The sequence below is a fragment of the Conger conger genome, chromosome 4 (assembly GCF_963514075.1).
Source record: "Conger conger chromosome 4, fConCon1.1, whole genome shotgun sequence".
NCBI classification, from domain to species: Eukaryota; Metazoa; Chordata; class Actinopteri; order Anguilliformes; family Congridae; genus Conger; species Conger conger.
In genome coordinates this window covers 10,488,577-10,514,948 of record NC_083763.1, presented here as the reverse complement: position 1 = coordinate 10,514,948, position 26,372 = coordinate 10,488,577, and the positions used below count along the sequence as shown (strand labels likewise).

General features: G+C 45.0%; 4 protein-coding genes across 4 annotated transcripts; all 4 read right to left on the bottom strand.

Moving 5' to 3' along the window:
• Positions 1–1,831: 1,831 nt before the first annotated feature.
• Positions 1,832–2,807, bottom strand: LOC133126027 (tryptase-2-like). Its single transcript, XM_061237826.1, has 4 exons — positions 2,750–2,807; positions 2,427–2,577; positions 2,121–2,259; positions 1,832–1,990 (listed from the first exon to the last, which is right to left on the bottom strand). The coding sequence occupies exons 1-4, from the start codon at positions 2,805–2,807 to the stop codon at positions 1,832–1,834; spliced, it is 507 nt and encodes a 168-aa protein (XP_061093810.1).
• A 4,346-nt stretch (positions 2,808–7,153) lies between these two features.
• LOC133126026 (mast cell protease 1A-like) lies at positions 7,154–8,993 on the bottom strand. The gene is made up of 5 exons (XM_061237825.1): positions 8,936–8,993; positions 8,635–8,785; positions 8,329–8,467; positions 7,467–7,727; positions 7,154–7,374 (listed from the first exon to the last, which is right to left on the bottom strand). The coding sequence occupies exons 1-5, from the start codon at positions 8,991–8,993 to the stop codon at positions 7,216–7,218; spliced, it is 768 nt and encodes a 255-aa protein (XP_061093809.1). The 3' UTR covers positions 7,154–7,215.
• A 5,245-nt stretch (positions 8,994–14,238) lies between these two features.
• On the bottom strand, positions 14,239–16,121 carry LOC133127528 (mast cell protease 1A-like). Its single transcript, XM_061240495.1, has 5 exons — positions 15,981–16,121; positions 15,656–15,806; positions 15,350–15,488; positions 14,549–14,809; positions 14,239–14,456 (listed from the first exon to the last, which is right to left on the bottom strand). The coding sequence occupies exons 1-5, from the start codon at positions 16,036–16,038 to the stop codon at positions 14,301–14,303; spliced, it is 765 nt and encodes a 254-aa protein (XP_061096479.1). The 5' UTR covers positions 16,039–16,121; the 3' UTR covers positions 14,239–14,300.
• Positions 16,122–22,615: 6,494 nt separating this feature from the next.
• LOC133126025 (mast cell protease 1A-like) lies at positions 22,616–24,401 on the bottom strand. The gene is made up of 5 exons (XM_061237824.1): positions 24,344–24,401; positions 24,045–24,195; positions 23,739–23,877; positions 22,877–23,137; positions 22,616–22,784 (listed from the first exon to the last, which is right to left on the bottom strand). The coding sequence occupies exons 1-5, from the start codon at positions 24,399–24,401 to the stop codon at positions 22,626–22,628; spliced, it is 768 nt and encodes a 255-aa protein (XP_061093808.1). The 3' UTR covers positions 22,616–22,625.
• Positions 24,402–26,372: the final 1,971 nt, after the last annotated feature.

The following is a 26,372-nucleotide window of genomic DNA, read 5'->3' as shown; positions in this document are numbered from 1 at the left end:
GGCCGGGGAGTGTGCGAGAAGGAGAAGGAGGATGAGAGGTCAACGGGAGTGGCAGTGTTGTCAGGTGTGATCCAGCTCTCCGTTGGGGCAAGGAATTGTAGGGACCGGAGGGAGGCATATGCGGGGATGAAGTCAGCCTTCCGAGTGGCAGACTGGCAGTTCCATAGTCCCCCTGTGACAGCAAAGTCCTCACAGGGGGACATGCAATCCCATGGCTCCATCCTGCATGGTGTCAAAGGTACAGACTGCCAGTGGTGGTGGTGCAATAGTGTGTGGAATGTTTTCCTGGCACACATTAATCCCCTTTTTGGTCATAAGTCAAAGATCTGGCTATAATCAGCTGGGGTATAGGGATGGCCTTTTGTATGCAAGGGAAACTTTTTCACTCCAAGACGCACACAAGGAGGGAATGACTGTGGTGGAGAACTGTGATGAATAAATGTGTTACAGAATGAGTGACTGACCCTGGAACTATGCACTATTCAAGGTGTGGCGATAAAGGATTATATTTGGACGATGTGAACACTAGGAATTGAACTTTCCAGCATGTAAAGCAATGCAAGGTTTTCCCTGTACATTATCATGGCGTTATCAACAATTAATAAATACTTTTTTACGCATGATGAACTGTTCATTTAATGTTCTTATGGTGACGGTTTTTATAATCCCATCATCCCACTTGCAAATTCCTTTTTATTTATCTTGTTTTATTATTTTCATTACACCACTTGATTTAGACTATCCGGGCGGCACGGATGGTGCAGTGGGTAGCACTGCCGCTTCACAGCAAGGAGGTCCTGGGTTCGAATCCCCGTCGACCGGAGCCTCTGTGTGTGGAATTTGCATGTTCTCCCCGTGTTTGCGTGGGTTTCCTCCGGGTACTCCAGTTTCATGTAGAGTTAGGCTGATTGGAGAGTCTAAATTGCCTGTGGGTATGAGTGTGTGAGTGAATGGGGTGTGTGCCCTGCGATGGACTGGCGACCTGTCCAGGGTGTATTCCTGCCTTTCGCCCAATGTATGCTGGGATAGGCTCCAGCCCCCCTGCGACCCTGTTCAGGATAAGTGGGTTAAGATAATGGATGGATGGATGGATTTAGACTATCTGTCTCAGCAAAATGTTCAGAGATTCTGGTCTGTGATACATCTTGTTGAAGGTGCTGTGTAACAGGTGGTGGTCTAAACTTGGCATGCCTTTGTTGTTCAGTACTGTATACGCACCGTAACACATAGTGTACTTCATCTAGTGTAGCCTCCGTTCATTTAATATTGTGGATATATTAGTCCATATTCTTTTAGTTCTGTACTCCAATTCAATTTGTATTCTGATGGTGGAGGTGTGTGGCACGTTGTGTCATTCACAGCAGGCTCTGCTCTCTCTCTCTCTCCCTGTCTCTCTCTCCCTCTCTCTCTCTCTCTCTCCCTCTCTCTCTCTCTCTCTCTCTCTCTCTCTCTCTCTCTCTCACCTCTGCAGCAGAAAGTGTTAATCATTATTTCTATCTGCAGACCCCCATCTGTCATCAGCTGTGGTGTGACTCGAATCGGCAAACCACTTTTTTTTCCACTACAGGCAGATTAGTAATAATGTGGCCTGATGCAGAAGGCTTTCTCAGAAGGAGGTACTGGTTTACACAATTAGCTTCTGCTCTTTATTCTAGCAATGAAGTTTTCTGAAACCATGAAAAATAATGTATGGAATATCATTACCCCCACCCCCAACCTCCATCTCCCCCAAACACACATCCGGAACAAAATCAAATGCATGTATCATATATTGTTCATGATGCGCTTTAATTGCAGAATTTAAACAATGGGTTTGCATTTTATCTGTGGCTCAGTTTACACTGCTTATGATACATTTGACCCAGGACAGGTATTTGGATATCCGAGTGTAAACATTCGGTTTTTCAGGTTTATTGCAGTTTCCGTAGTCATTGAAGGACACAATTCCCACCGCTGTGCCCTTACACACCAGAGGACCTCCAGAATCCCCCTGCAATTAAAAAAACAATATGTTGCTGATGCAAATATCAAAATATAATTGATTCTGTATTGAATGAAAAACAGACAGTTTTTTACTCATACCTGACAGATGCCTGGAGACTGACTTGTATTCTCCATACCTGCAACAGCATGATGTCATTCTTCAGTGTATCAGCTTCAAACCCAGGGTGGATGTGGTAAAACTTCACTTCAGCCCTGTTTGACTTTTGATTCTCAGAAATGTCATGGGCACCGAGCAGAACTGTCAAGTTCTGTCGCCTTTGCAAAAGAAACAGCTGGGTATTAACTTCACCTTATGTGTACTTCATCCATGTATCCAAATGTTTCATTGCCACAACATCAAGTAACCTTTTTCACCTTTTGACATTCGTACACTTGTGTTTACACTGTTGGTAATAATAACCCAGCTCAACGGGAGGTCTTACCATGTCAGGCAATGTGCTGCAGTCATTACGAAGGAGTCGGACACCAGGAAACCACCACATTTGTGCCTTTTATTTTGCTGCACAGAGACCATGTAAGGTCTGGAGTGTGGCTTAGCCTCCCGGCCATTCACAATGCTAGAGTCCTGTTGGGCTGGGACAGAAGGAAGGTTCAGCCAATGAGCATGAGCATGTTTATACATTTACAAGTTAAAACTTATACATCAAAATGATACATTCCGCAGAGAGAGGGAGAGACAGAGAGAGAGAGAGAGAGAGAGAGAGAGAGAGAGAGAGGAAGACAGAGAGAGAGAGAGCGGTCTTACCGGTGAGCACCAGCAGGGGCAGGAGAGTCGTGAGCAGGAACAGAGGCACAGCAGCCATGGTGTCTGGGAGAGCTGAGTGGTCCTGCTGATGCTAAGTGTGGAGGAAATGAGCGGGATTACAACTGCGTGATACTTTTTACAATGATGAACTTTTTGCGATGATGAGCACCTCCCTGCGCTGCCTGAGGAGGCTGGAGGCCCGTGGTCTCACACAGGAAGAGGAGGTGGAACTGTGAAGTTCCCCATGAAACATCTACGTGCCAGACATTGGTGGAAACAGTAACCATCACTTATAGCTGTGGCACACTTGGATGACTGCCCCTGTTCTGGGTCCCTATTCCAACCTGGGGCATGAAGTAAACAAAGCAAATCAAATCAAAACCATATTTCCACCAATTCAATATCCAAGCAATTCAAGTTTGGGACTCTACGTGTCATATTTGATCTATCTGGGCATTTTCAGGGTAACTGACGTTACAACTGCTGGATATTTGGGTGGTAAATCCCAATACAGCTACATAATAGAGACTGATGAGAGGTATCGACACCTGAGGGTTATAAAAGCATATGTCAGTCTCTTATGTGTCTGTATTGGGCTTTGTCGCCCAGATATCCAGCAGATGTAATGTCAGTTACCGTGGAGTTGCCCAGCTGCATTTTTTATTCAGAATTTTGCCTACGGGTGAAGATGGTAAGCTGTATTACCTGAGTAATAATGCTTCTGTGTGCTTCAGGGGTCACCAACCCTGTTCCTGGGGATCTACCATCTTGTAGGTTTTCATTTCAACCCTGGTCCTGGAGATCTACCATCCTGTAGGTTTTCATTTCAACCATGGTCCTGGAGATCTACCATCCTTTAGGTTTTCATTTCAACCCTGTTCCTGGAGATCTACCATCCTGTAGGTTTTCATTTCAACCATGGTCCTGGAGATCTACCATCCTGTAGGTTTTCATTTCAACCATAATTTGAAACACCTGACTCTACTAATTAGCAGCTCAATGCAAATGTCTTGCTCTTGTATGTGTGCTTTGTTAGGGTTGGAGTGAAAACCAACAGGATGGTAGATCTACAGGAACAGGGTTGGTCCCCACTGGTATACTTCATGAAAAATAATCATACAACATGTCCAGCAGAGGGGGAATGTGAGTTATTGGAAGTGGAATTAAGTAATACATCAAACGGACCACAAGATGGCATCAATTTGCCAAAATTGAGACCTACTTGAAGGCAAATTCTGTACTTGCATCACAGTAAACATGGGACACAAATGCACTGATTTACTAATATTGATTCTATGGTGTGTTGCATAAGAGTTATATTCCCGTGAGATCAGCATGTGAGTCAGCATGTTATAATGGACCATACAAAGAGTGCTTATGGAGGGTGCATTTCACTCACTTGTATCTCTGCACTTGTATACTCAGTACAGCCCGGTTTGACTTTCAGAAATGCGCGCCACAGTCACGACCAAAGGCCGCACGGATGTGCTTGTTCCTTTCTGAGATCTTACAGAGATCATGTGTAGTCTCCAGTGTGGCTTAGCCTCCCTGCCATTCACAATACTTGTTGGTCTGGGACAGAAGGAATAGATCTTGCAACTAGAGCATGTTTATTTACATTTACATTTTTGTCATTTGGCAGACGCTTTTAATCCAAAGCGACATACAAGTGCATAGGTTCTTCCACAAGTCAAAGCATCACATCCGTAACTCGGAAAATACACATGGAATTACACATGGAAGTGCAATTATTGTTTTTTTTTTTTTTTTTTTGGGTTAGACAAGGAGAATAGGGATATCAGAAAGGGGGGGCGGGGGAAATCAGGAGGGTGAACTAAGGTAGAGTTTGAAAAGGTGTGTTTTTAGTCTGCATCGAAATAGGGGGCGGGATTCTGCTGTCCTGACAGTGGTAGGCAAGTCATTCCACCACTGAGGAACCAGAACGGAAAACAGGCGTGAACGCGTAAGGTAAGTAAATGTAAGGTGGGGAAGTCCCCTTAGCAGCCTGAAATGCCAACACTAGGGCCTTGAATCGGATGCGTGCGGCAATAGGAAGCCAGTGGAGGCCAATGAGAAGCGGGGTGACATGAGCCGACATGGGCTGATTGGTGATCAGGCGGGCTGCAGCGTGGAGGGGCTTGATGGCACACGCTGGGAGACCGGCTAGGAGGGAGTTGCAGTAATCCAGGCGGGAAATGACGAGGGCCTGGACTAGGAGCTGGGTGGCTTTCTCCGTCAGGAGATGACGGATACAGCGTATATTATACAGAAAGAACCTGCAGGTTCTGGCAGTGGAGGATACTTGTGGAGCCAGGGTGAGGCAGTTATCAAGAGTCACCCCAAGATTCTTTCCCGTACGGGAGGAGGAAACTACAAAGTCCTCAACAGTCAGTGAGAGGTCAATTGACGGAGAGGACTTAGCAGGGATGTAGAGAAGCTCAGTTTTGGCAAGGTTGAGCTTCAGGTGGTGGGAAGTCATCCACGCAGAGATATCAGCCAAGCAGGCAGAGATCTGTGTGGTGACTTGGGTGTCGGGGTGGAAGGAAATTAAGAGTTGGGTGTCATCAGCGTAAGAGTGATAAGAAAAGCCATGGGAAGAGATAACAGAACCAAGAGACATGGTGTATAGCGAGAAGAGGAGAGGCCCAAGAACTGAGCCCTGCCGGACTCCAGTTTGTAGGGGGTGAGGGTCAGAGACTGAGCCCCTCCAAGTCACCTGGTAGGAGCGACCAGAGAGGTAGGAGGAAAACCAAGCGAGGTTATACTCCCCCACGTTGACTGCTGCCCTTGGTCAATACATTTAAATTCTACACAGTGGAAAATAAAGTATAAATGTAATCATCCTTTAAATAAAACACTCACTGTGTCTGGATATCGGGACCACAAAATGTCAAGTGAATTATAGGGATGCAAATTAGTTGCATATACATATTTTTTAAGCAAGCATCATGATATGGAACTCGAACAGGTCATCATTATCTGCACGATAGAACCCTGCACACATGGATCTTGGTTGATATCCAGCTGAGAAGGGTGTGTAATCAGTGAGCTAACAAAAAGGTATTAGAACGGCCACAAATGTTCAATTAACAGCTGTTTGAACAGCTGTGCAGGAGGGCATCTCTGAACACACAAAGCATCAAATCTTGAAGCCGATGGGCCATGGCAGAAAAGACAACACTGGGTTTCACTTCTGTCTGCTAAGAACAGGAAGATGAGGCCTGACGAATGTCTGCTGCCACATGCAGATGGTAGGGTCAGGATTTGGAATAACAGCATGAATCCATGGCTCCATCCTGCATGGTGTCAAAGGTACAGACTGCCAGTGGTGGTGGTGCAATAGTGTGGGGAATGTTGTCTTGGCACACATTAATCCCCTTAACATTTTTGGTCATAAGTAAAAGATCTGGATATAATCAGCTGGGGTATAGGGATGGCCTTTTGTGTGCAAGGGAAACTTTTTCACTCCAAGACGCACACTAGGAGGGAATGACTGTGATGGAGAACTGTGATGAATAAATATGTTACAGAATGAGTAACTGACCCTGGAACTATGCACTATTCAAGATGTGGTGATAAAGGATTATATTTGGACTATGTGAACACTAGGAATTGAACTTTTCAGCCCTTTTTTGACATGAATTATTTTACATGTTGAACTGTTCATTTAATGTTCTTATGGTGAGGGTTTTTGTAATCCCATCATCCCACTTGCAAATTCCTTTTTATTTATTTTGTTTTATTATTTTTATTACACTGCTTGATTTAGTTTTTTACTTCATGTGAATACATTTAAATAAAACCATCAGTTTGACAAGTTATCTGTGCCAAGAAAGCACATTTCTGCAATTCTCTTGGTGGGAACTTGTGATCTCTGTTTTTGAGGTCTCTGTCTCAGCTGAATGGTTAGAGATTCTGGTCTGTGATACAGCTTGTTGAAGGTGCTGAGTAACAGGTGGTGGTCTTTGCAGACGCTGATTCTTTAGCTGTGTCATCCAGAGCAGGCCCTGCTCTCTCTCTCTCTTTCTTTCTCTCTCTCTCTCTCTCTCTCTCTCTCACCTCTGCGGCGGTAAGTGTTCATCAATATTTCTATCTGCAGACCCCCATCTGTCATCAGCTGTGGTGTGACTTGAGTGCATCTTGCAGTTCTCACCAAACCAGCGGCACACCACATTTTTTTCCACTGCAGGCAGATTAGTTTTAATGTGGTCTGATGCAGAAGGCCTTCTCGAAAGGAAGTGTTGGTTTACACAATTAGCTTCTGCTCTTCGTTCTAGCAATGAGGTTTTCTGATACCATGAAAAATAATGTATAGAAATCACTCTCCACAGTCTCCCCCCCTCCCACCACCACTTCCATCTCCCCCAAACACACATCGAGACAAAATCAAATGCATGGTTCATATATTGTTCATGATGCACTTTAGTTGCAGTATTTAAACAATGGCTTCGCATTTTATCTGTGGTTCACTTTACACTGCTTATGATACATTTGACCCAGGACAGGTATTTGGATATTTGAGTGTAAACATTCGGTTTTGTAGGTTCATTGCAGTTTCTGTATTCATTGAAGGACACAATTCCCTCCGCTGTGCCCTTACACACCAGAGGACCTCCAGAATCCCCCTGCAATTTAAAAACCAATTTGTTGCTGATGCATATATCAAAATATAATTGCTTCTGTACTGAATGAAAAACAGGCAGTTTTTTCCACATACCTGACAGAAGCCTCTGTTGCCAACGCTTCCCCCTGCACACATCATCCTGGGTGTGATTGGTTTCTTCCCCCATTCTCTTCTGCACTTCTTTCGGTCTGTGACAATGACATCGACTTCCAGAAGGCGTGGGCTTACGTTCCCATTGGTTTTGTTGGCCCCCCATCCTGCCACGCTGCAGACTGTTTTGGGCTTGACGTCCTTATCTTTCTTAGGGAGGGGGATCCACTGCACTTCTTTGGTCTCCTTAACTGCAGTCTTGAGCTGCTCCAGACACAGAGAAATCAGTCATGAGAGCCCTGACACAGCACCGCTCACAGTTCTACAGCAAATGGAGCTGCTCACATTAATCCAGATCAAGCCGAAAGCAGATGAGTTTTTGCCTAAAAACTTGGACTGTTTTCCGTTGTCTTGTCCACTATTGGGCCCAAGATGTGCTAATGTTATCTCAAATCTCACCTACAGTGCATACGATGCACAATTTTTTGTTTTGGCTCTGTCCTCCAGCACATTGGATTTGAAATAAAACATGAAACATATGACATCAATGAAACAACGATTATGATTATGATTTTCATATTGAGTCCCCCCATTTTAGGGGAGCAAATTTAATGGTGCCCTTTCAATGCACCATACACACTCTGTCACATTACCTGCCATACGCATATCTCAATGACAAATAGTGCTACTCTATGGGAGAAAGTGAATCATAGACACCCTGGCCAACATAAGCCACCGCAACACTCAATATGAGGCTAGTTGTCTGGCCACCTACTCTGCAGGTCACATATCATAATGAACCGTATGACCTAGTGTGTGCTTATGGTGGGCTTCACTGACTCAGACTGACTTGTATTCTCCATACCTGCAACAGCATGATGTCATTCTCCAGTGCATCAGCTTCAAACCCAGGGTGGATGTGGTAAAACTTCACTTCAGCCCTGTTTGAATTTTGATTCTCAGAAATGTCATGGGCACCGAGCAGAACTGTCAAGGTCTGTCCCCTTTGTAAAAGAAAGAGCTGGGTGTTAACTTCACCTTATGCGTATTTCATCCATGTATCCAAATGTTTCATTGCTACAACATCAAGTAACCTTTTTCACCTTTTGACATTCGTACACTTGTGTTTACACTGTTGGTAATAATAACCCAGCTCAACGGGAGGTCTTACCATGTCAGGCAATGTGCTGCAGTCATTACGAAGGAGTCGGACACCAGGAAACCACCACATTTGTGCCTTTTATTTTGCTGCACAGAGACCATGTAAGGTCTGGAGTGTGGCTTAGCCTCCCGGCCATTCACAATGCTAGAGTCCTGTTGGGCTGGGACAGAAGGAAGGTTCAGCCAATGAGCATGAGCATGTTTATACATTTACAAGTTAAAACTTATACATCAAAATGATACATTCCGCAGAGAGAGGGAGAGATAGAGAGAGAGAGAGAGGAAGTCAGAGAGAGAGAGAGCGGTCTTACCGGTGAGCACCAGCAGGGGCAGGAGAGTTGTGAGCAGGAACAGAGGCACAGCAGCCATGGTGTCTGGGAGAGCTGAGTGGTCCTGCTGATGCTAAGTGTGGAAGAAATGAGCGGGATTACAACTGCGTGATCCTTTAACAATGATGAACTTTTTGTGATGATGAGCACCTCCCTGCGCTGCCTGAGGAGGCCGGAGGCCCGTGGTCTCACACAGGAAGAGGAGGTGGAGCTGTGAAGTTCCCCATGAAACATCTACGTGGCAGACATTGGTGGAAACAGTAACCATCACTTACAGCTGTGGCACACTTGGATGACTGCCCCTGTTCTGGGTGCCTATTGACGTGACAACTGCTGGATATTTGGGTGGTAAATCCCAACACAGCTACATGATAGAGACTGATGAGAGTTATCGACACCTGAGGGTTATAAAAGCATATGTCAGTCTCTTATTTTTTCATTTTTGTCTTTTGGCAGATGCTTTTAATCCAAAGCGACTTACAAGTGCATAGGTTCTATCATAAGTCAAAGCATCACATCCAGAACTAGGAAAATACATATGGAATGCTGTTCTAAACATAGTCGTCATCATAAGTGCAAATTTTTATTTATTTATTTAATTTTTATTTTTTTTGGGGGGGGGGGTTAGACAAGGATAGGGATATCAGAAAGGAGGGGCGGGGGAAATCAGGAGGGAGGACTAAGGTAGAGTTTGAAAAGGTGGGTTTTGAGTCTGCGTCGAAATAGGGGGAGGGATTCCGCTGTCCTGACAGTGGTAGGCAAGTCATTACACCACTGAGGAACCAGAACGGAAAACAGGCGTGAACGTGCAGCTCGACCGCCAGGTGCACGTAGAGAGGGAACCGTAAGGCGACCAGAGCTGGCAGAGCGGAGTGGTCTAGCTGGGGAGTAGGGAGTGATCAAGGATTGGATGTAAGGTCTTATGTCTTATGTGTCTGTATTGGGCTTTGTCGCCCAGATATCCAGTAGTTGTAAAGTCAGTTACCGTGGAGTTGCCCAGCTGCATTTTTTATTTATAATTTTTCCTACGGGTGAAGATGCTAAGTTGCATTACCTGAATAATAATGCTTCTGTGTGCTTCAGGGGTCACCAACCCTGTTCCTGGAGATCTACCATCTTGTAGGTTTTCATTTCAACCCTGGTCCTGGAGATCTACCATCCTGTAGGTTTTCATTTCAACCATGGTCCTGGAGATCTACCATCCTTTAGGTTTTCATTTCAACCCTGTTCCTGGAGATCTATCATCCTGTAGGTTTTCATTTCAACCATGGTCCTGGAGATCTACCATCCTGTAGGTTTTCATTTCAACCATAATTTGACAGACCTGACTCTACTTTTTAGCAGCTCAATGCAAATGTCTTGCTCTTGTATGTGTGCTTTGTTAGGGTTCGAGTGAAAATCAACAGGATGGTAGATCTACAGGAACAGGGTTGGTCCCCACTGGTATACTTCATGAAAAACAATCATACAACATGTCCAGCAGCAGGGGAATGTGAGTTATTTGAAGTGGAATTAAGTAATACATCAAACAGACCGCAAGATGGCACCAATGTGCCAAAATTGAGACCTACATGAAGGCAAATTCTGTACTTACATCACAGTAAACATGGTCCACAAATGCACTGATTTACTAATATTGATTCTAAGAGTTATATTCCCGTGAGATCAGCATGTGAGTCAGCATGTTATAATGGACCATACAGAGAGTGCTTATGGATAACGTATAAATGTAATCATCCTTTAAATAAAGCACTCACTGTGTCTGGATATCGGCACCACAAAATGTCAAGTGAATTGTAGGGATGCAAATTAGTTGCATAAACATATTTTTTAAGCAAGCATCATGATATGGAACTCGAACAGGTCATCATTATCTGCACGATTGAACCCTGCGCACATGGATCTTGGTTGATATCCAGCTGTGAAGGGTGTGTAATCAGTGAGCTATCAAAAAGGCATTAGAAAGGCCACACATGTTCAATTAACAGCTGTTTGAACAGCAGTGCGGGAGGGCATCTCTGAACACACGAAGCATCAAATCTTGAAGCAGATGGGCTATGGCAGAAAAGACAACACTGGGTTTCACTTCTGTCTCCTAAGAACAGGAAGATGAGGCTACAGTGGACACATGACTACCAAAACTGGACTCTTGAAGATTGGAAACACATTCCCTGGTCTGACGAATGTCTGCTGCCACATGCATTACATTACATCATTGGCATTTGGCAGAGGCTCTTATCCAGAGCGGCGTACAACAAAGTGCATACCCATAACCAGGTATAAGTGCGGTGAAAGGCCCTAGAGGGAAGTACAATTTCAATTGCTACCCATACAACAAAGATAAGGACCAAGGCCATTTTTTTTTAAACAAACAAACAACAAAGCAAAAGTGACCAAACTTAACTATCCAAATACTGGTTACCTAGCCAACTAAAAATACTGAAACACAAAGTAAATCACAAAGACAACAATTAAGGTTCACAGGGAGGTAGGGAGGGACGGGGAGAGGTGCTGCTTGAAGAGGTGCATCTTCAGTTTGCGCTTGAAGGTGGGGAGAGATTCCACAGTTCTGACCTCAACGGGGAGTTCGTTCCACCACCGTGGAGCCAGAGCAGACATTAGTCGTGTGCGTGAGGTGGAGGTTCGGAGAGGGGGAGGTGCCAAGCGGCCTGTGGAGGCTGAACGAAGAGGTCTGGCAGGGGTGTAGGGTCTGATGAGTTTTTGTAGGTAAGATGGGGAAGACCCCTTAACTGCTTGGAAGGCTAGCACCAATGTTTTGAATTTGATGCGAGCCATGACATGCAGCCAGTGGAGGGAAGTAAGCAGGGGGATGACGTGAATGATGGCGTGAATGTGGTATCCCCAAGGGAAATGGAGAGATCCAGATGGGGAGAGATATTAGCAGGGATGAATATCATTTCAGTCTTACCTGGGTTGAGCTTTAGATGGTGGTTGTCCATCCAGCTCTGGATGTCACTCAGGCAAGCAGAGATACGGGCAGAAACCTGTGCATCAGATGGTGGGAATGAGATGAAGAGTTGGGTATCGTCCGCATAGCAGTGGTAGGATAGCCCATGTGCAGTGATCACAGTGCCAAGGGAACGAGTGTAAAGAGAAAAAAGAAGCGGGCCTAGGACTGAGCCCTGGGGAACTCCTGTGGCAAGGGGCCGAGGTGTCGATACCGTACCAGCCCAGGCAACCTGGAAGGAGCAACCAGAGAGGTAGGACTCAATCCAGTCCAGGGCTGTGCCACAGATGCCCGTTGCTGACAGGGCGGACAGGAGGATGGAGTGATCCACAGTGCCATCCTCAGGGAAGGAGCTGAGAAGGGTGTCTAGCTCATCAAGGAAGTTTCCCAGGGGCCCTGGAGGACGATAGATAACTGCAATGAAAAAGTTAGTAGGGTAGGATACTGCAACAGAACGAATTCAAATGTGGATATGGTCAGGTCAGAGAGGGGGAGAACAGAGAATTTCCATGAGGGGGAAATTAAAAGACCAGTACCACCGCCACGGCCGGAAGGCCGGGGAGTGTGCGAGAAGGAGAAGGAGGATGACAGGTCAGCGGGAGTGGCAGTGTTGTCAGGTGTGATCCAGGTCTCCATTAGGGCAAGGAATTGTAGGGACTGGAGGGAGGCATATGCGGGGATGAAGTCAGCCTTCCGAGTGGCAGACTGGCAGTTCCATAGTCCCCCTGTCACAGCAAAGTCCTCACAGGGGGACATGCAATCCCATGGCTCCATCCTGCATGGTGTCAAAGGTACAGACTGCCAGTGGTGGTGGTGCAATAGTGTGGGGAATGTTGTCTTGGCTCACATTAATCCCTTTAACATTTTTGGTCATAAGTAAAAGATCTGGCTACAATCAGCTGGGGTATAGGGATGGCCTTTTGTATGCAAGAGAAACTTTTTCACTCCAAGACGCACACGAGGAGGGAATGACTGTGAATGAGAACTGTGATGAATAAATGTGTTACAGAATGAGTAACTGACCCTGGAACTATGCACTATTCAAGGTGTGGCGATTAAGGATTATATTTGGACGATGTGAACACTAGGAATTGAACTTTTCAGCATGTAAAGCAATGCAAGGTTTTCCCTGTACATTATCATAGCGTTATCAACAATGAATAAATTATTTTTTACACATGATGAACTGTTCATTTAATGTTCTTATGGTGACGGTTTTTATAATCCCATCATCCCACTTGCAAATTCCTTTTTATTTATCTTGTTTTATTATTTTCATTACACCGCTTGATTTAGACTATCCGGGCGGCACGGATGGTGCAGTGGGTAGCACTGCCGCTTCACAGCAAGGAGGTCCTGGGTTCGAATCCCCGTCGGCCGGCGCCTCTCTGTGTGGAATTTGCATGTTCTCCCCGTGTTTGCGTGGGTTTCCTCTGGGTACTCCGGTTTCCTCCCACAGTCCAAAGACATGCAGGTCAGGCTGACAGGAGAGTCTAAATTGCCTGTGGGTATGAGTGTGTGAGTGAATGGGGTGTGTGCCCTGCGATTGACTGGCGACCTGTCCAGGGTGTATTCCTGCCTTTCGCCCAATGTATGCTGGGATAGGCTCCAGCCCCCCTGCAACCCTGTTGAGGATAAGTGGGTTAAGATAATGGATGGATGAATGGATTCAGACTATCTGTCTCAGCTGAATGGTTAGAGATTCTGGTCTGTGATACAGCTTGTTGAAGGTGCTGAGTAACAGGTGGTGGTCTAAACTTGGCATGCCTTTGTTGTTCAGTACTGAATGCACACTGTAACACATAGTGTACTTCATCTTGTGTAGCCTCTGTTCATTTAATATTGTGGATATATTAGCCCATATTCTTTTAGTTCTGTACTCCAATTCAATTTGTATTCTGATGGTGGAGGTGTGTGGCACGTTGTGTCATTCACAGCAGGCTCTGCTCTCTCTCTCTCTCTCTCTCTCTCTCTCTCTCTCTCTCCCTCTCTCTCTCTCTCTCTCTCTCACCTCTGCAGCTGAAAGTGTTAATCATTATTTCTATCTGCAGACCCCCATCGGTCATCAGCTGTGGTGTGACTTGAGTCGACAAACCACTTTTTTTTCCGCTACAGGCAGATTAGTTATAATGTGGTCTGATGCAGAAGGCTTTCTCAGAAGGAGGTGCTGGTTTACACGACTAGCTTCTACTCTTCGTTCTAACAATGAAGTTTTCTGAAACCATGAAAAATAATGGATGGAATATCATTACCCCCACCCCCTACCTCCATCTCCCCCAAACACACATCCGGAACAAAATCAAATGCATGTATCATATATTGTTCATGATGTGCTTTAATTGCAGAATTTAAACAATGGGTTCGGATTTTATCTGTGGCTCAGTTTACATTGCTTATGATACATTTGACCCAGGACAGGTATTTGGATATTTGAGTGTAGACATTCGGTCTTTTAGGTTCATTGCAGTTTCCGTCATTGAAGGACGCAATTCCCACCGCTGTGCCCTTACACACCAGAGGACCTCCAGAATCCCCCTGCAATTAAAAAAACATTATGTTGCTGATGCAAATATCAAAATATAATTGATTCTGTGTTGAATGAAAAACAGACAGTTTTTTACACATACCTGACAGGCGCCTTTATTGTCGATGTTTAACGCTCCACAGATCATCCTGGATGTGATTGGATCCGGAACCCAGTCTTTTGTGCATGTCTTTCGGTTCATAACGGTCACGTTGACTTCCAGAAGGCGTGGGCTTGCATACCCTTTGGTTTTGTTTGCCCCCCATCCTGCCACGCTGCAGACTGTTTTGGGCTTGACGTCCTTATCTTTCTTAGGGAGGGGGATCCACTGCACTTCTTTGGTCTTCTTAACTGCAGTCTTGAGCTGCTCCAGACACAGAGAGATCAGTCACATTAATCCAGATCAAGCCGAAAGCATATGAGTTTTTGCCTAAAAATTTGGACTTTTCCATTCCGTTGGCTTGTCCACTATTGGGCCCAAGATGTGCTAATTTTATCTCAAATCTCACCTACAGTGCATACGATGCACAATTTTTGTTTTGGCTCTGTCCTCCAGCACATTGGATTTGAAATAAAACATGAAACATGAGACATGAATGAAACAACGATTATGATTATGATTTTCATATTGAGTCCCCCCATTTTAGGGGAGCAAATGTAATGGCGCCCTGGCAATGCACCATACACACTCTGTCACATGTGATCTGCATATCTCAGTGACAAATAGCGCTACTCTATGGGAGAAAGTGAATCATGGACACCCTGGCCAACATAAGCCCTCCGCAACACTCAAGATGAGGCCAGTTCTGTATTCTCTGCAGGTTGCAAATCATAATGAACCGTATGACCTAGTGTGTGCTTATTGTGGGCTTCACTGACTCAGACTGACTTGTATTCTCCATACCTGCAACAGCATGATGTCATTCTTCAGTGTATCAGCTTCAAACCCAGGGTGGATGTGGTAAAACTTCACTTCAGCCCTGTTTGACTTTTGATTCTCAGAAATGTCATGGGCACCGAGCAGAACTGTCAAGTTCTGTCGCCTTTACAAAAGAAACAGCTGGGTATTAACTTCACCTTATGTGTACTTCATCCATGTATCCAAATCTTTCATTGCCACAGCATCAAGTAACTTTTTTCACCTTTTGACATTCGTACACTTGTGTTTACACTGTTGGTAATAATAACCCAGCTCAACGGGAGGTCTTACCATGTCAGGCAATGTGCTGCAGTCATTACGAAGGAGTCGGACACCAGGAAACCACCACATTTGTGCCTTTTATTTTGCTGCACAGAGACCATGTAAGGTCTGGAGTGTGGTTTAGCCTCCCGGCCATTCACAATGCTAGAGTCCTGTTGGGCTGGGACAGAAGGAAGGTTCAGCCAATGAGCATGAGCATGTTTATACATTTACAAGTTAAAACTTATACATCAAAATGATACATTCCGCAGAGAGAGGGAGAGACAGAGAGAGAGAGAGAGAGAGAGAGAGAGAGAGAGAGAGAGGAAGACAGAGAGAGAGAGAGCGGTCTTACCGGTGAGCACTAGCAGGGGCAGGAGAGTCGTGAGCAGGAACAGAGGCACAGCAGCCATTCTGTCTGGGAGAGCTGAGTGGTCCTGCTGATGCTAAGTGTGGAAGAAATGAGCGGGATTACAACTGCGTGATACTTTTAACAATGATGAACTTTTTGCGATGATGAGCACCTCCCTGCGCTGCCTGAGGAGGCTGGAGACCCGTGGTCTCACACAGGAAGAGGAGGTGGAGCTGTGAAGTTTCCTATGAAGCAGAATCTACGTGATGACTACCCCTGTTCTGGGTCCCTATTCCAACCTGGGGCATGAAGTAAACAAAGCAAATCAAACCAAAACCATATTTCCACCAATTCAATATCCAAGCAATTCAAGTTTGGGACTCTACGTGTCATATTTGATCTATCTGGGCATTTTCAGGGTAACTGACGTTACAACTGCTGGATTTTTGGGTGGTAAATCCCAATACAGCTACATAATAGAGACTGATGAGAGGTATCGACACCTGAGGGTTATAAAAGCATATGTCAGTCTCTTATGTGTCTGTATTGGGCTTTGTCGCCCAGATATCCAGCAGATGTAATGTCAGTTACCGTGGAGTTGCCCAGCTGCATTTTTTATTCATAATTTTGCATACGGGTGAAGATGGTAAGCTGCATTACCTGAATAAAAATGCTTCTGTGTGCTTCAGGGGTCACCAACCCTGTTCCTGGAGATCTACCATCTTGTAGGTTTTCATTTCAACCCTGGTCCTAGAGATCTACCATCCTGTAGGTTTTCATTTCAACCATGGTCCTGGAGATCTGCCATCCTGTAGGTTTTCATTTCAACCCTGTTCCTGGAGATCTACCATCCTGTAGGTTTTCATTTCAACCATGGTCCTGGAGATCTACCATCCTGTAGGTTTTCATTTCAACCATAATTTCACACACCTGACTCTACTAATTAGCAGCTCAATGCAAATGTCTTGCTCTTGTATGTGTGCTTTGTTAGGGTTGGAGTGAAAACCAACAGGATGGTAGATCTACAGGAACAGGGTTGGTCCCCACTGGTATACTTCATGAAAAACAATCATACAACATGTCCAGCAGAGGGGGAATGTGAGTTATTTGAAGGGGAATTAAGTAATACATCAAACAGACCACAAGATAGCATCAATGTGCCAAAATTGAGACCTACTTGAAGGCAAATTCTGTACTTGCATCACAGTAAACATGGGACACAAATGCACTGATTTACTAATATTGATTCTATGGTGTGTTGTATAAGAGTTATATTCCCGTGAGATCAGCATGTGAGTCAGCATGTTATAATGGCCCATACAAAGAGTGCTTATGGAGGGTGCATTTCACTCACTTGTATCTCTGCACTTGTATACTCAGTACAGCCCGGTTTGACTTTCAGTAATGCGCGCCACAGTCACGACCAAAGGCCGCACGGATGTGCTTGTTCCTTTCTGAGATCTTACAGAGATCATGTGTAGTCTCCAGTGTGGCTTAGCCTCCCTGCCATTCACAATACTTGTTGGTCTGGGGCAGAAGGAATAGATCTTGCAACTAGAGCATGTTTATTTACATTTACATTTCTGTCATTTGGCAGACGCTTTTAATCCAAAGCGATTTACAAGTGCATAGGTTCTTCCACAAGTCAAAGCATCACATCCGTAACTCGGAAAATACACATGGAATTACACATGGAAGTGCAATTATTGTTATTATTATTTTTTTTTTTGGGTTTGACAAGGAGGATAGGGATATCAGAAAGGGGGGGCGGGGGAAATCAGGAGGGTGGACTAAGGTAGAGTTTGAAAAGGTGTGTTTTTAGTCTGCATCGAAATAGGGGGAGGGATTCTGCTGTCCTGACAGTGGTAGGCAAGTCATTCCACCACTGAGGAACCAGAATAGAAAACAGGCGTGAACGTGCAGCTCGACCGCCAGGTGCACGTAGAGAGGGAACAATAAGGCGACCACAGCTGGCAGAGCGGAGTGGTCTAGCTGGGGAGTAGGGAGTGATCAAGGATTGTATGTAAGGTGGGGAAGTCCCCTTAGCAGCCTGAAATGCCAACACTAGGGCCTTGAATCGGATGCGTGTGGCAATAGGAAGCCAGTGGAGGCCAATGAGAAGCGGGGTGACATGAGCCGACATGGGCTGATTGGTGATCAGGTGGGCTGCAGCATGGAGGGGCTTGATGGCACACGCTGGGAGACCGGCTAGGAGGGAGTTGCAGTAATCCAGGCGGGAAATGACGAGGGCCTGGACTAGGAGCTGGGTGGCTTTCTCCGTCAGGAGATGACGGATACAGCGTATATTATACAGAAAGAACCTGCAGGTTCTGGCAGTGGAGGATACTTGTGGAGCCAGGGTGAGGCAGTTATCAAGAGTCACCCCAAGATTCTTTGCTGTATGGGAGGAGGAAACTACAAAGTCCTCAACAGTCAGTGAGAGGTCAATTGACGGAGAGGACTTAGCAGGGATGTAGAGAAGCTCAGTTTTGGCAAGGTTGAGCTTCAGGTGGTGGGAAGTCATCCACACAGAGATATCAGCCAAGCAGGCAGAGATCTGTGTGGTGACTTGGGTGTCGGGGGGGAAGGAAATTAAGAGTTGGGTGTCATCAGCGTAAGAGTGATAAGAAAAGCCATGGGAAGAGATAACAGAACCAAGAGACATGGTGTATAGCGAGAAGAGGAGAGGCCCAAGAACTGAGCCCTGCCGGACTCCAGTTTGTAGGGGGTGAGGGTCAGAGACTGAGCCCCTCCAAGTCACCTGGTAGGAGCGACCAGAAAGGTAGGAGGAAAACCAAGCGAGGTTATACTCCCCCACGTTGACTGCTTTAAATTCTACACAGTGGAAAATAAAGTATAAATGTAATCATCCTTTAAATAAAACACTCACTGTGTCTGGATATCGGGACCACAAAATGTCAAGTGAATTATAGGGATGCAAATTAGTTGCATATACATATTTTTTAAGCAAGCATCATGATATGGAACTCGAACAGGTCATCATTATCTGCACGATAGAACCCTGCACACATGGATCTTGGTTGATATCCAGCTGAGAAGGGTGTGTAATCAGTGAGCTAACAAAAAGATATTAGAACGGCCACAAATGTTCAATTAACAGCTGTTTGAACAGCTGTGCAGGAGGGCATCTCTGAACACACAAAGCATCAAATCTTGAAGCAGATGGGCTATAGCAGAAAAGACAACACTGGGTTTCACTTCTGTCTGCTAAGAACAGGAAGATGAGGCTATAGTGGGCACATAACTACCAAAATTGGACCCTTGAAGATTGGAAACACATTCCCTTGTCTGACGAATGTCTGCTGCCACATGCAGATGGTAGGGTCAGGATTTGGAATAACAGCATGAATCCATGGCTCCATCCTGCATGGTGTCAAACGTGAGGTAGGACTCAATCCGGTCCAGGGCTGTGCCACAGATGCCCGTTGCTGACAGGGCGGACAGGAGGATGGAGTGATCCACAGTGCCATCCTCAGGGAAGGAGCTGAGAAGGGTGTCTAGCTCATCAAGGAAGTTTCCCAGGGGCCCTGGAGGACGATAGATAACTGCAATGAAAAAGTTAGTAGGGTAGGATACTGCAACAGAACGAATTCAAAAGTGGATATGGTCAGGTCAGAGAGGGGGAGAACAGAGAATTTCCATGAGGGGGAAATTAAAAGACCAGTACCACCGCCACGGCCGGAAGGCCGGGGAGTGTGCGAGAAGGAGAAGGAGGATGACAGGTCAGCGGGAGTGGCAGTGTTGTCAGGTGCCAGGTCTCCATTAGGGCAAGGAATTGTAGGGACTGGAGGGAGGCATATGCGGGGATGAAGTCAGCCTTCCGAGTGGCAGACTGGCAGTTCCATAGTCCCCCTGTGACAGCAAAGTCCTCACAGGGGGACATGCAATCCCATGGCTCCATCCTGCATGGTGTCAAAGGTACAGACTGCCAGTGGTGGTGCAATAGTGTGGGGAATGTTGTCTTGGCACACATTAATCCCCTTAACATTTTTGGTCATAAGTAAAAGATCTGGCTATAATCAGCTGGGGTATAGGGATGGCCTTTTGTATGCAAGGGAAACTTTTTCACTCCAAGACGCACACTAGGAGGGAATGACTGTGATGGAGAACTGTGATGAATAAATATGTTACAGAATGAGTAACTGACCCTGGAACTATGCACTATTCAAGGTGTGGCGATAAAGGATTATATTTGGACTATGTGAACACTAGGAATTGAACTTTTCAGCATGTACAGTGGGGCAAAAAAGTATTTAGTCAGCCACCAATTGTGCAAGTTCTCCCACTTAAAAAGATGAGAGAGGCCTGTAATTTTCATCATAGGTACACTTCAACTATGAGAGACAGAATGGGGGGAAAGAATCCAGGAAATTAATTGGTAAATTCCTTGGTAAAATAAGTATTTGGTCACTTACAAACAAGCAAGATTTCTGGCTCTCACAGACCTGTAACTTCTTCTTGAAGAGGCTCCTCTGTCCTCCACTCGTTACCTGTATTAATGGCACCTGTTTGAACTCGTTATCAGTATAAAAGACACCTGTCCACAACCTCAAACAGTCACACTCCAAACTCCACTATGGCCAAGACCAAAGAGCTGTCAAAGGACACCAGAAACAAAATTGTAGACCTGCACCAGGCTGGGAAGCCTGAATCTGCAATAGGTAAGCAGCTTGGTGTGAAGAAATCAACTGTGGGAGCAATTATTAGAAAATGGAAGACATACAAGACACTGATAATCTCCCTCGATCTGGGGCTCCACGCAAGATCTCACCCCGTGGGGTCAAAATGATCACAAGAACGGTGAGCAAAAATCCCAGAACCACACGGGGGGACCTAGTGAATGACCTGCAGAGAGCTGGGACCAAAGTAACAAAGGCTACCATCAGTAACACACTACGCCGCCAGGGACTCAAATCCTGCAGTGCCAGACGTGTCCCTCTGCTTAAGCCAGTACATGTCCAGGCCCGTCTGAAGTTTGCTAGAGAGCATTTGGATGATCCAGAAGAGGATTGGGAGAATGTCATATGGTCAGATGAAACCAAAATAGAACTTTTTGGTAAAAACTCAACTTGTCGTGTTTGGAGGAGAAAGAATGCTGAGTTGCATCCAAAGAACACCATACCTACTGTGAAGCATGGGGGTGGAAACATCATGCTTTGGGGCTGTTTTTCTGCAAAGGGACCAGGACGACTGATCCGTGTAAAGGAAAGAATGAATGGGGCCATGTATCGTGAGATTTTGAGTGAAAACCTCCTTCCATCAGCAAGGGCATTGGGTCTTTCAGCATGACAATGATCCCAAACACACCGCCCGGGCAACAAAGGAGTGGCTTCGTAAGAAGCATTTCAAGGTCCTGGAGTGGCCTAGCCAGTCTCCAGATCTCAACCCCATAGAAAATCTTTGGAGGGAGTTGAAAGTCCGTGTTGCCCAGCGGCAGCCCCAAAACATCACTGCTCTAGAGGAGATCTGCATGGAGGAATAGGCCAAAATACCAGCAACAGTGTGTGAAAACCTTGTGAAGACTTACAGAAAACATTTGACCTCTGTTATTGCCAACAAAGGGTATATAACAAAGTATTGAGATGAACTTTTGTTATTGACCAAATACTTATTTTCCACCATAATTTGCAAATAAATTCTTTAAAAATCAGACAATGTGATTTTCTGGATTTTATTTTTTCTCATTTTGTCTCTCATAGTTGAGGTATACCTATGATGAAAATTAAAGGCCTCTCACCTTTTTAAGTGGGAGAACTTGCACAATTGGTGGTACTTTTTTGCCCCACTGTAAAGCAATGCAAGGTTTCCCTTTTTTTACATGAATTATTTTACATGTTGAACTGTTCATTTAATGTTCTTATGGTGACGGTTTTTGTAATCCCATCATCCCACTTGCAAATTCCTTTTTATTTATTTTGTTTTATTATTTTTATTACACCGCTTGATTTAGTTTTTTACTTCATGTGAATACATTTAAATAAAACCATCAGTTTGACAAGTTATCTGTGCCAAGAAAGCACATTTCTGCAATTCTCTTGGTGGGAACTTGTGATCTCTGTTTTTGAGGTCTCTGTCTCAGCCGAATGGTTAGAGATTCTGGTCTGTGATACAGCTTGTTGAAGGTGCTGAGTAACAGGTGGTGGTCTTTGCAGACGCTGATTCTTTAGCTGTGTCATCCAGAGCAGGCCCTGCTCTCTCTCTCTCTCTCTCTTTCTCTCTCTCTCTCTCTCTCTCTCTCTCTCACCTCTGCGGCGGTAAGTGTTCATCAATATTTCTATCTGCAGACCCCCATCTGTCATCAGCTGTGGTGTGACTTGAGTGCATCTTGCAGTTCTCACCAAACCAGCGGCACACCACATTTCTTTCCACTACAGGCAGATTAGTTTTAATGTGGTCTGATGCAGAAGGCCTTGGTTGGTTTACACAATTAGCTTCTGCTCTTCGTTCTAGCAATGAGGTTTTCTGATACCATGAAAAAGAATGGATAGAATATCAAACCCCCCCCCACCACCACTTCCATCTCCCCCAAACATACATCGAGACAAAATCAAATGCATGGATCATATATTGTTCATGATGCGCTTTAGTTGCAGTATTTAAACAATGGCTTCGCATTTTAACTGTGGTTCACTTTACACTGCTTATGATACATTTGACCCAGGACAGGTATTTTGATATTTGAGTGTAAACATTTGGTATTTTAGGTTCATTGCAGTTTCTGGCCTCATTGAAGGACACAATTCCCTCCGCTGTGCCCTTACACACCAGAGGACCTCCAGAATCCCCCTGCAATTAAAAAAACAATTTTTTGCTGATGCATATATCAAAAAATAATTGCTTCTGTATTGAATGAAAAACAGACAGTTTTTTCCACATACCTGACAGAAGCCTCTGTTGCCAACGCTTCCCCCTGCACACATCATCCTGGGTGTGATTGGTTTCTTCCCCCATTTTGTTCTGCACATCTTTCGGTCTGTGACAATGACATCGACTTCCAGAAGGCGTGGGCTTTCATACCCTTCGGTTTTATTGGCCCCCCATCCTGCCACGCTGCAGACTGTTTTGGGCTTGACGTCCTTATCTTTCTTAGGGAGGGGGATCCACTGCACTACTTTGGTCTTCTTAACTGCAGTCTTGAGCTGCTCCAGACACAGAGAGATCAGTCATGAGAGCCCTGACACAGCACCGCTCACAGTTCTACAGCAAATGGAGCTGCACACATTAATCCAGATCAAGCCAAAAGCAGATGAGTTTTTGCCTAAAAACTTGGACTGTTTTCCGTTGTCTTGTCCACTATTGGGCCCAAGATGTGCTAATGTTATCTCAAATCTCACCTACAGTGCATACAATGCACAATTTTTGTTTTGGCTCTGTCCTCCAGCACATTGGATTTGAAATAAAACATGAAACATGAGACATGAATGAAACAACGATTATGATTCTGATTTTCATATTGAGTCCCCCCATTTTAGGGGAGCAAATGTAATGGTGCCCTTTCAATGCACCATACACACTCTGTCACATTACCTGTGATCTGCATATCTCAGTGACAAATAGCGCTACTCTATGGGAGAAAGTGAATCATAGACACCCTGGCCAACATAAGCCCGCCGCAACACTCAAGATGAGGCTAGTTGTCTGGCCACCTACTCTGCAGGTCACACATCATAATGAACCGTATGACCTAGTGTGTGCTTATGGTGGGCTTCACTGACTCAGACTGACTTGTATTCTCCATACCTGCAACAGCATGATGTCATTCTCCAGTGCATCAGCTTCAAACCCAGGGTGGATGTGGTAAAACTTCACTTCAGCCCTGTTTGACTTTTCATTCTCAGAAATGTCATGGGCCCCGAGCAGAACTGTCAAGTTCTGTCCCCTTTGCAAAAGAAACAGCTGGGTGTTAACTTCACCTTATGTGTACTTCATCCATGTATCCAAATGTTTCATTGCCACAGCATCAAGTAACCTTTTTCACCTTTTGACATTCGTACACTTGTGTTTACACTGTTGATAATAATAACCCAGCTCAACGAGAGGTCTTACCATGTCAGGCAATGTGCTGCAGTCATGACAAAAGACTTGGACACCAGGAAACCACCACAGATGTGGCTTTTTTTTTGCTGCACAGAGACCATGTAAGGTCTGGAGTGTGGCTTAGCCTTCCGGCCATTCACAATGCTAGAGTCCTGTTGGGCTGGGACAGAAGGGAGGTTCAGCCAATGAGCATGAGCATGTTTATACATTTACAAGTTAAAACTTATACATCAAAATGATACATTCCACAGAGAGAGGGAGAGAGAGAGAGAGAGAGAGGAAGACAGAGAGAGAGAGAGCGGTCTTACCGGTGAGCACCAGCAGGGGCAGGAGAGTCGTGAGCAGGAACAGAGGCACAGTAGCCATGGTGTCTGAGAGAGCTGAGTGGTCCTGCTGATGCTAAGTGTGGAAGAAATGAGCGGGATTACAACTGCGTGATACTTTTAACAATGATGAACTTTTTGCGATGATGAGCACCTCCCTGCGCTGCCTGAGGAGGCTGGAGGCCTGTGGTCTCACACAGGAAGAGGAGGTGGAGCTGTGAAGTTCCCCATGAAACATCTACGTGGCAGACATTGGTAGAAACAGTAACCATCATAGCTGTGGCACACTTGGATGACTGCCCCTGTTCTGGGTTCCTATTCCAACCTGGGGCATGAAGTAAACGAAGCAAATCAAATTAAAACCATATTTCCACCAATTCAATATCCAAGCAATTCAAATTTGGGACTCTACGTGTCATATTTGATCTATCTGGGCATTTTCAGGGTAACTGACGTTAGAACTGCTGGATATTTGGGTGGTAAATCCCAATACAGCTACATAATAGAGACTGATGAGAGTTATCGACACCTGAGGGTTATAAAAGCATATGTCAGTCTCTTATGTGTCTGTATTGGGCTTTGTCGCCCAGATATCCAGCAGATGTAATGTCAGTTACCGTGGAGTTGCCCAGCTGCATTTTTTATTCATCATTTTGCCTACAGGTGAAGATGCTAAGTTGCATTACCTGAACAATAATGCTTCTGTGTGCTTCAGGGGTCACCAACCCTGTTCCTGGAGATCTACCATCTCGTAGGTTTTCATTTCAACCCTGGTCCTGGAGATCTACCATCCTGTAGGTTTTCATTTCAACCATGGTCCTGGAGATCTGCCATCCTGTAGGTTTTCATTTCAAACCTGTTCCTGGAGATCTACCATCCTGTAGGTTTTCATTTCAACCATGGTCCTGGAGATCTACCATCCTGTAGGTTTTCATTTCAACCATAATTTGACACACCTGACTCTACTAATTAGCAGCTCAATGCAAATGTCTTGCTCTTGTATGTGTGCTTTGTTAGGGTTGGAGTGAAAACCAACAGGATGGTAGATCTACAGGAACAGGGTTGGTCCCCACTGGTATACTTCATGAAAAACAATCATACAACATGTCCAGCAGAGGGGGAATGTGAGTTATTTGAAGTGGAATTAAGTAATACATCAAACGGACCACAAGATGGCATCAATGTGCCAAAATTGAGACCTACTTGAAGGCAAATTCTGTACTTACATCACAGTAAACATGGTACACAAATGCACTGATTTACTAATATTGATTCTATGGTGTGTTTTATAAGAGTTATATTCCTGTGAGATCAGCATGTGAGTCAGCATGTTATAATGGACCATACAGAGAGTGCTTATGGAGGGTGCATTTCACTCACTTGTATCTCTGCACTTGTATACTCAGTACAGCCTGGTTTGACTTTCATTAATGCGCGCCACAGTCATGACCAAAGGCCGCACGGATGTGCTTGTTCCTTTCTGAGATCTTACAGAGATCATGTGTAGTCTCCAGTGTGGCTTAGCCTCCCTGCCATTCACAATACTTGTTGGTCAGGTACAGAAGGAATAGATCTCGCAACTAGAGCATGTTTATACTCCCCCACGTTGACTGCTGCCCTTGGTCAATACATTTAAATTCTACACAGTGGAAAATAAAGTATAAATGTAATCATCCTTTAAATAAAGCACTCACTGTGTCTGGATATCGGCACCACAAAATGTCAAGTGAATTGTAGGGATGCAAATTAGTTGCATAAACATATTTTTTAAGCAAGCGTCATGCTATGGAACTCGAACAGGTCATCATTATCTGCACGATTGAACCCTGCGCACATGGATCGTGGTTGATATCCAGCTGTGAAGGGTGTGTAATCAGTGAGCTATCAAAAAGGCATTAGAAAGGCCACACATGTTCCATTAACAGCTGTTTGAACAGCAGTGCAGGAGGGCATCTCTGAACACACAAAGCATCAAACCTTGAAGCAGATGGGCTATGGCAGAGAAGACAACACT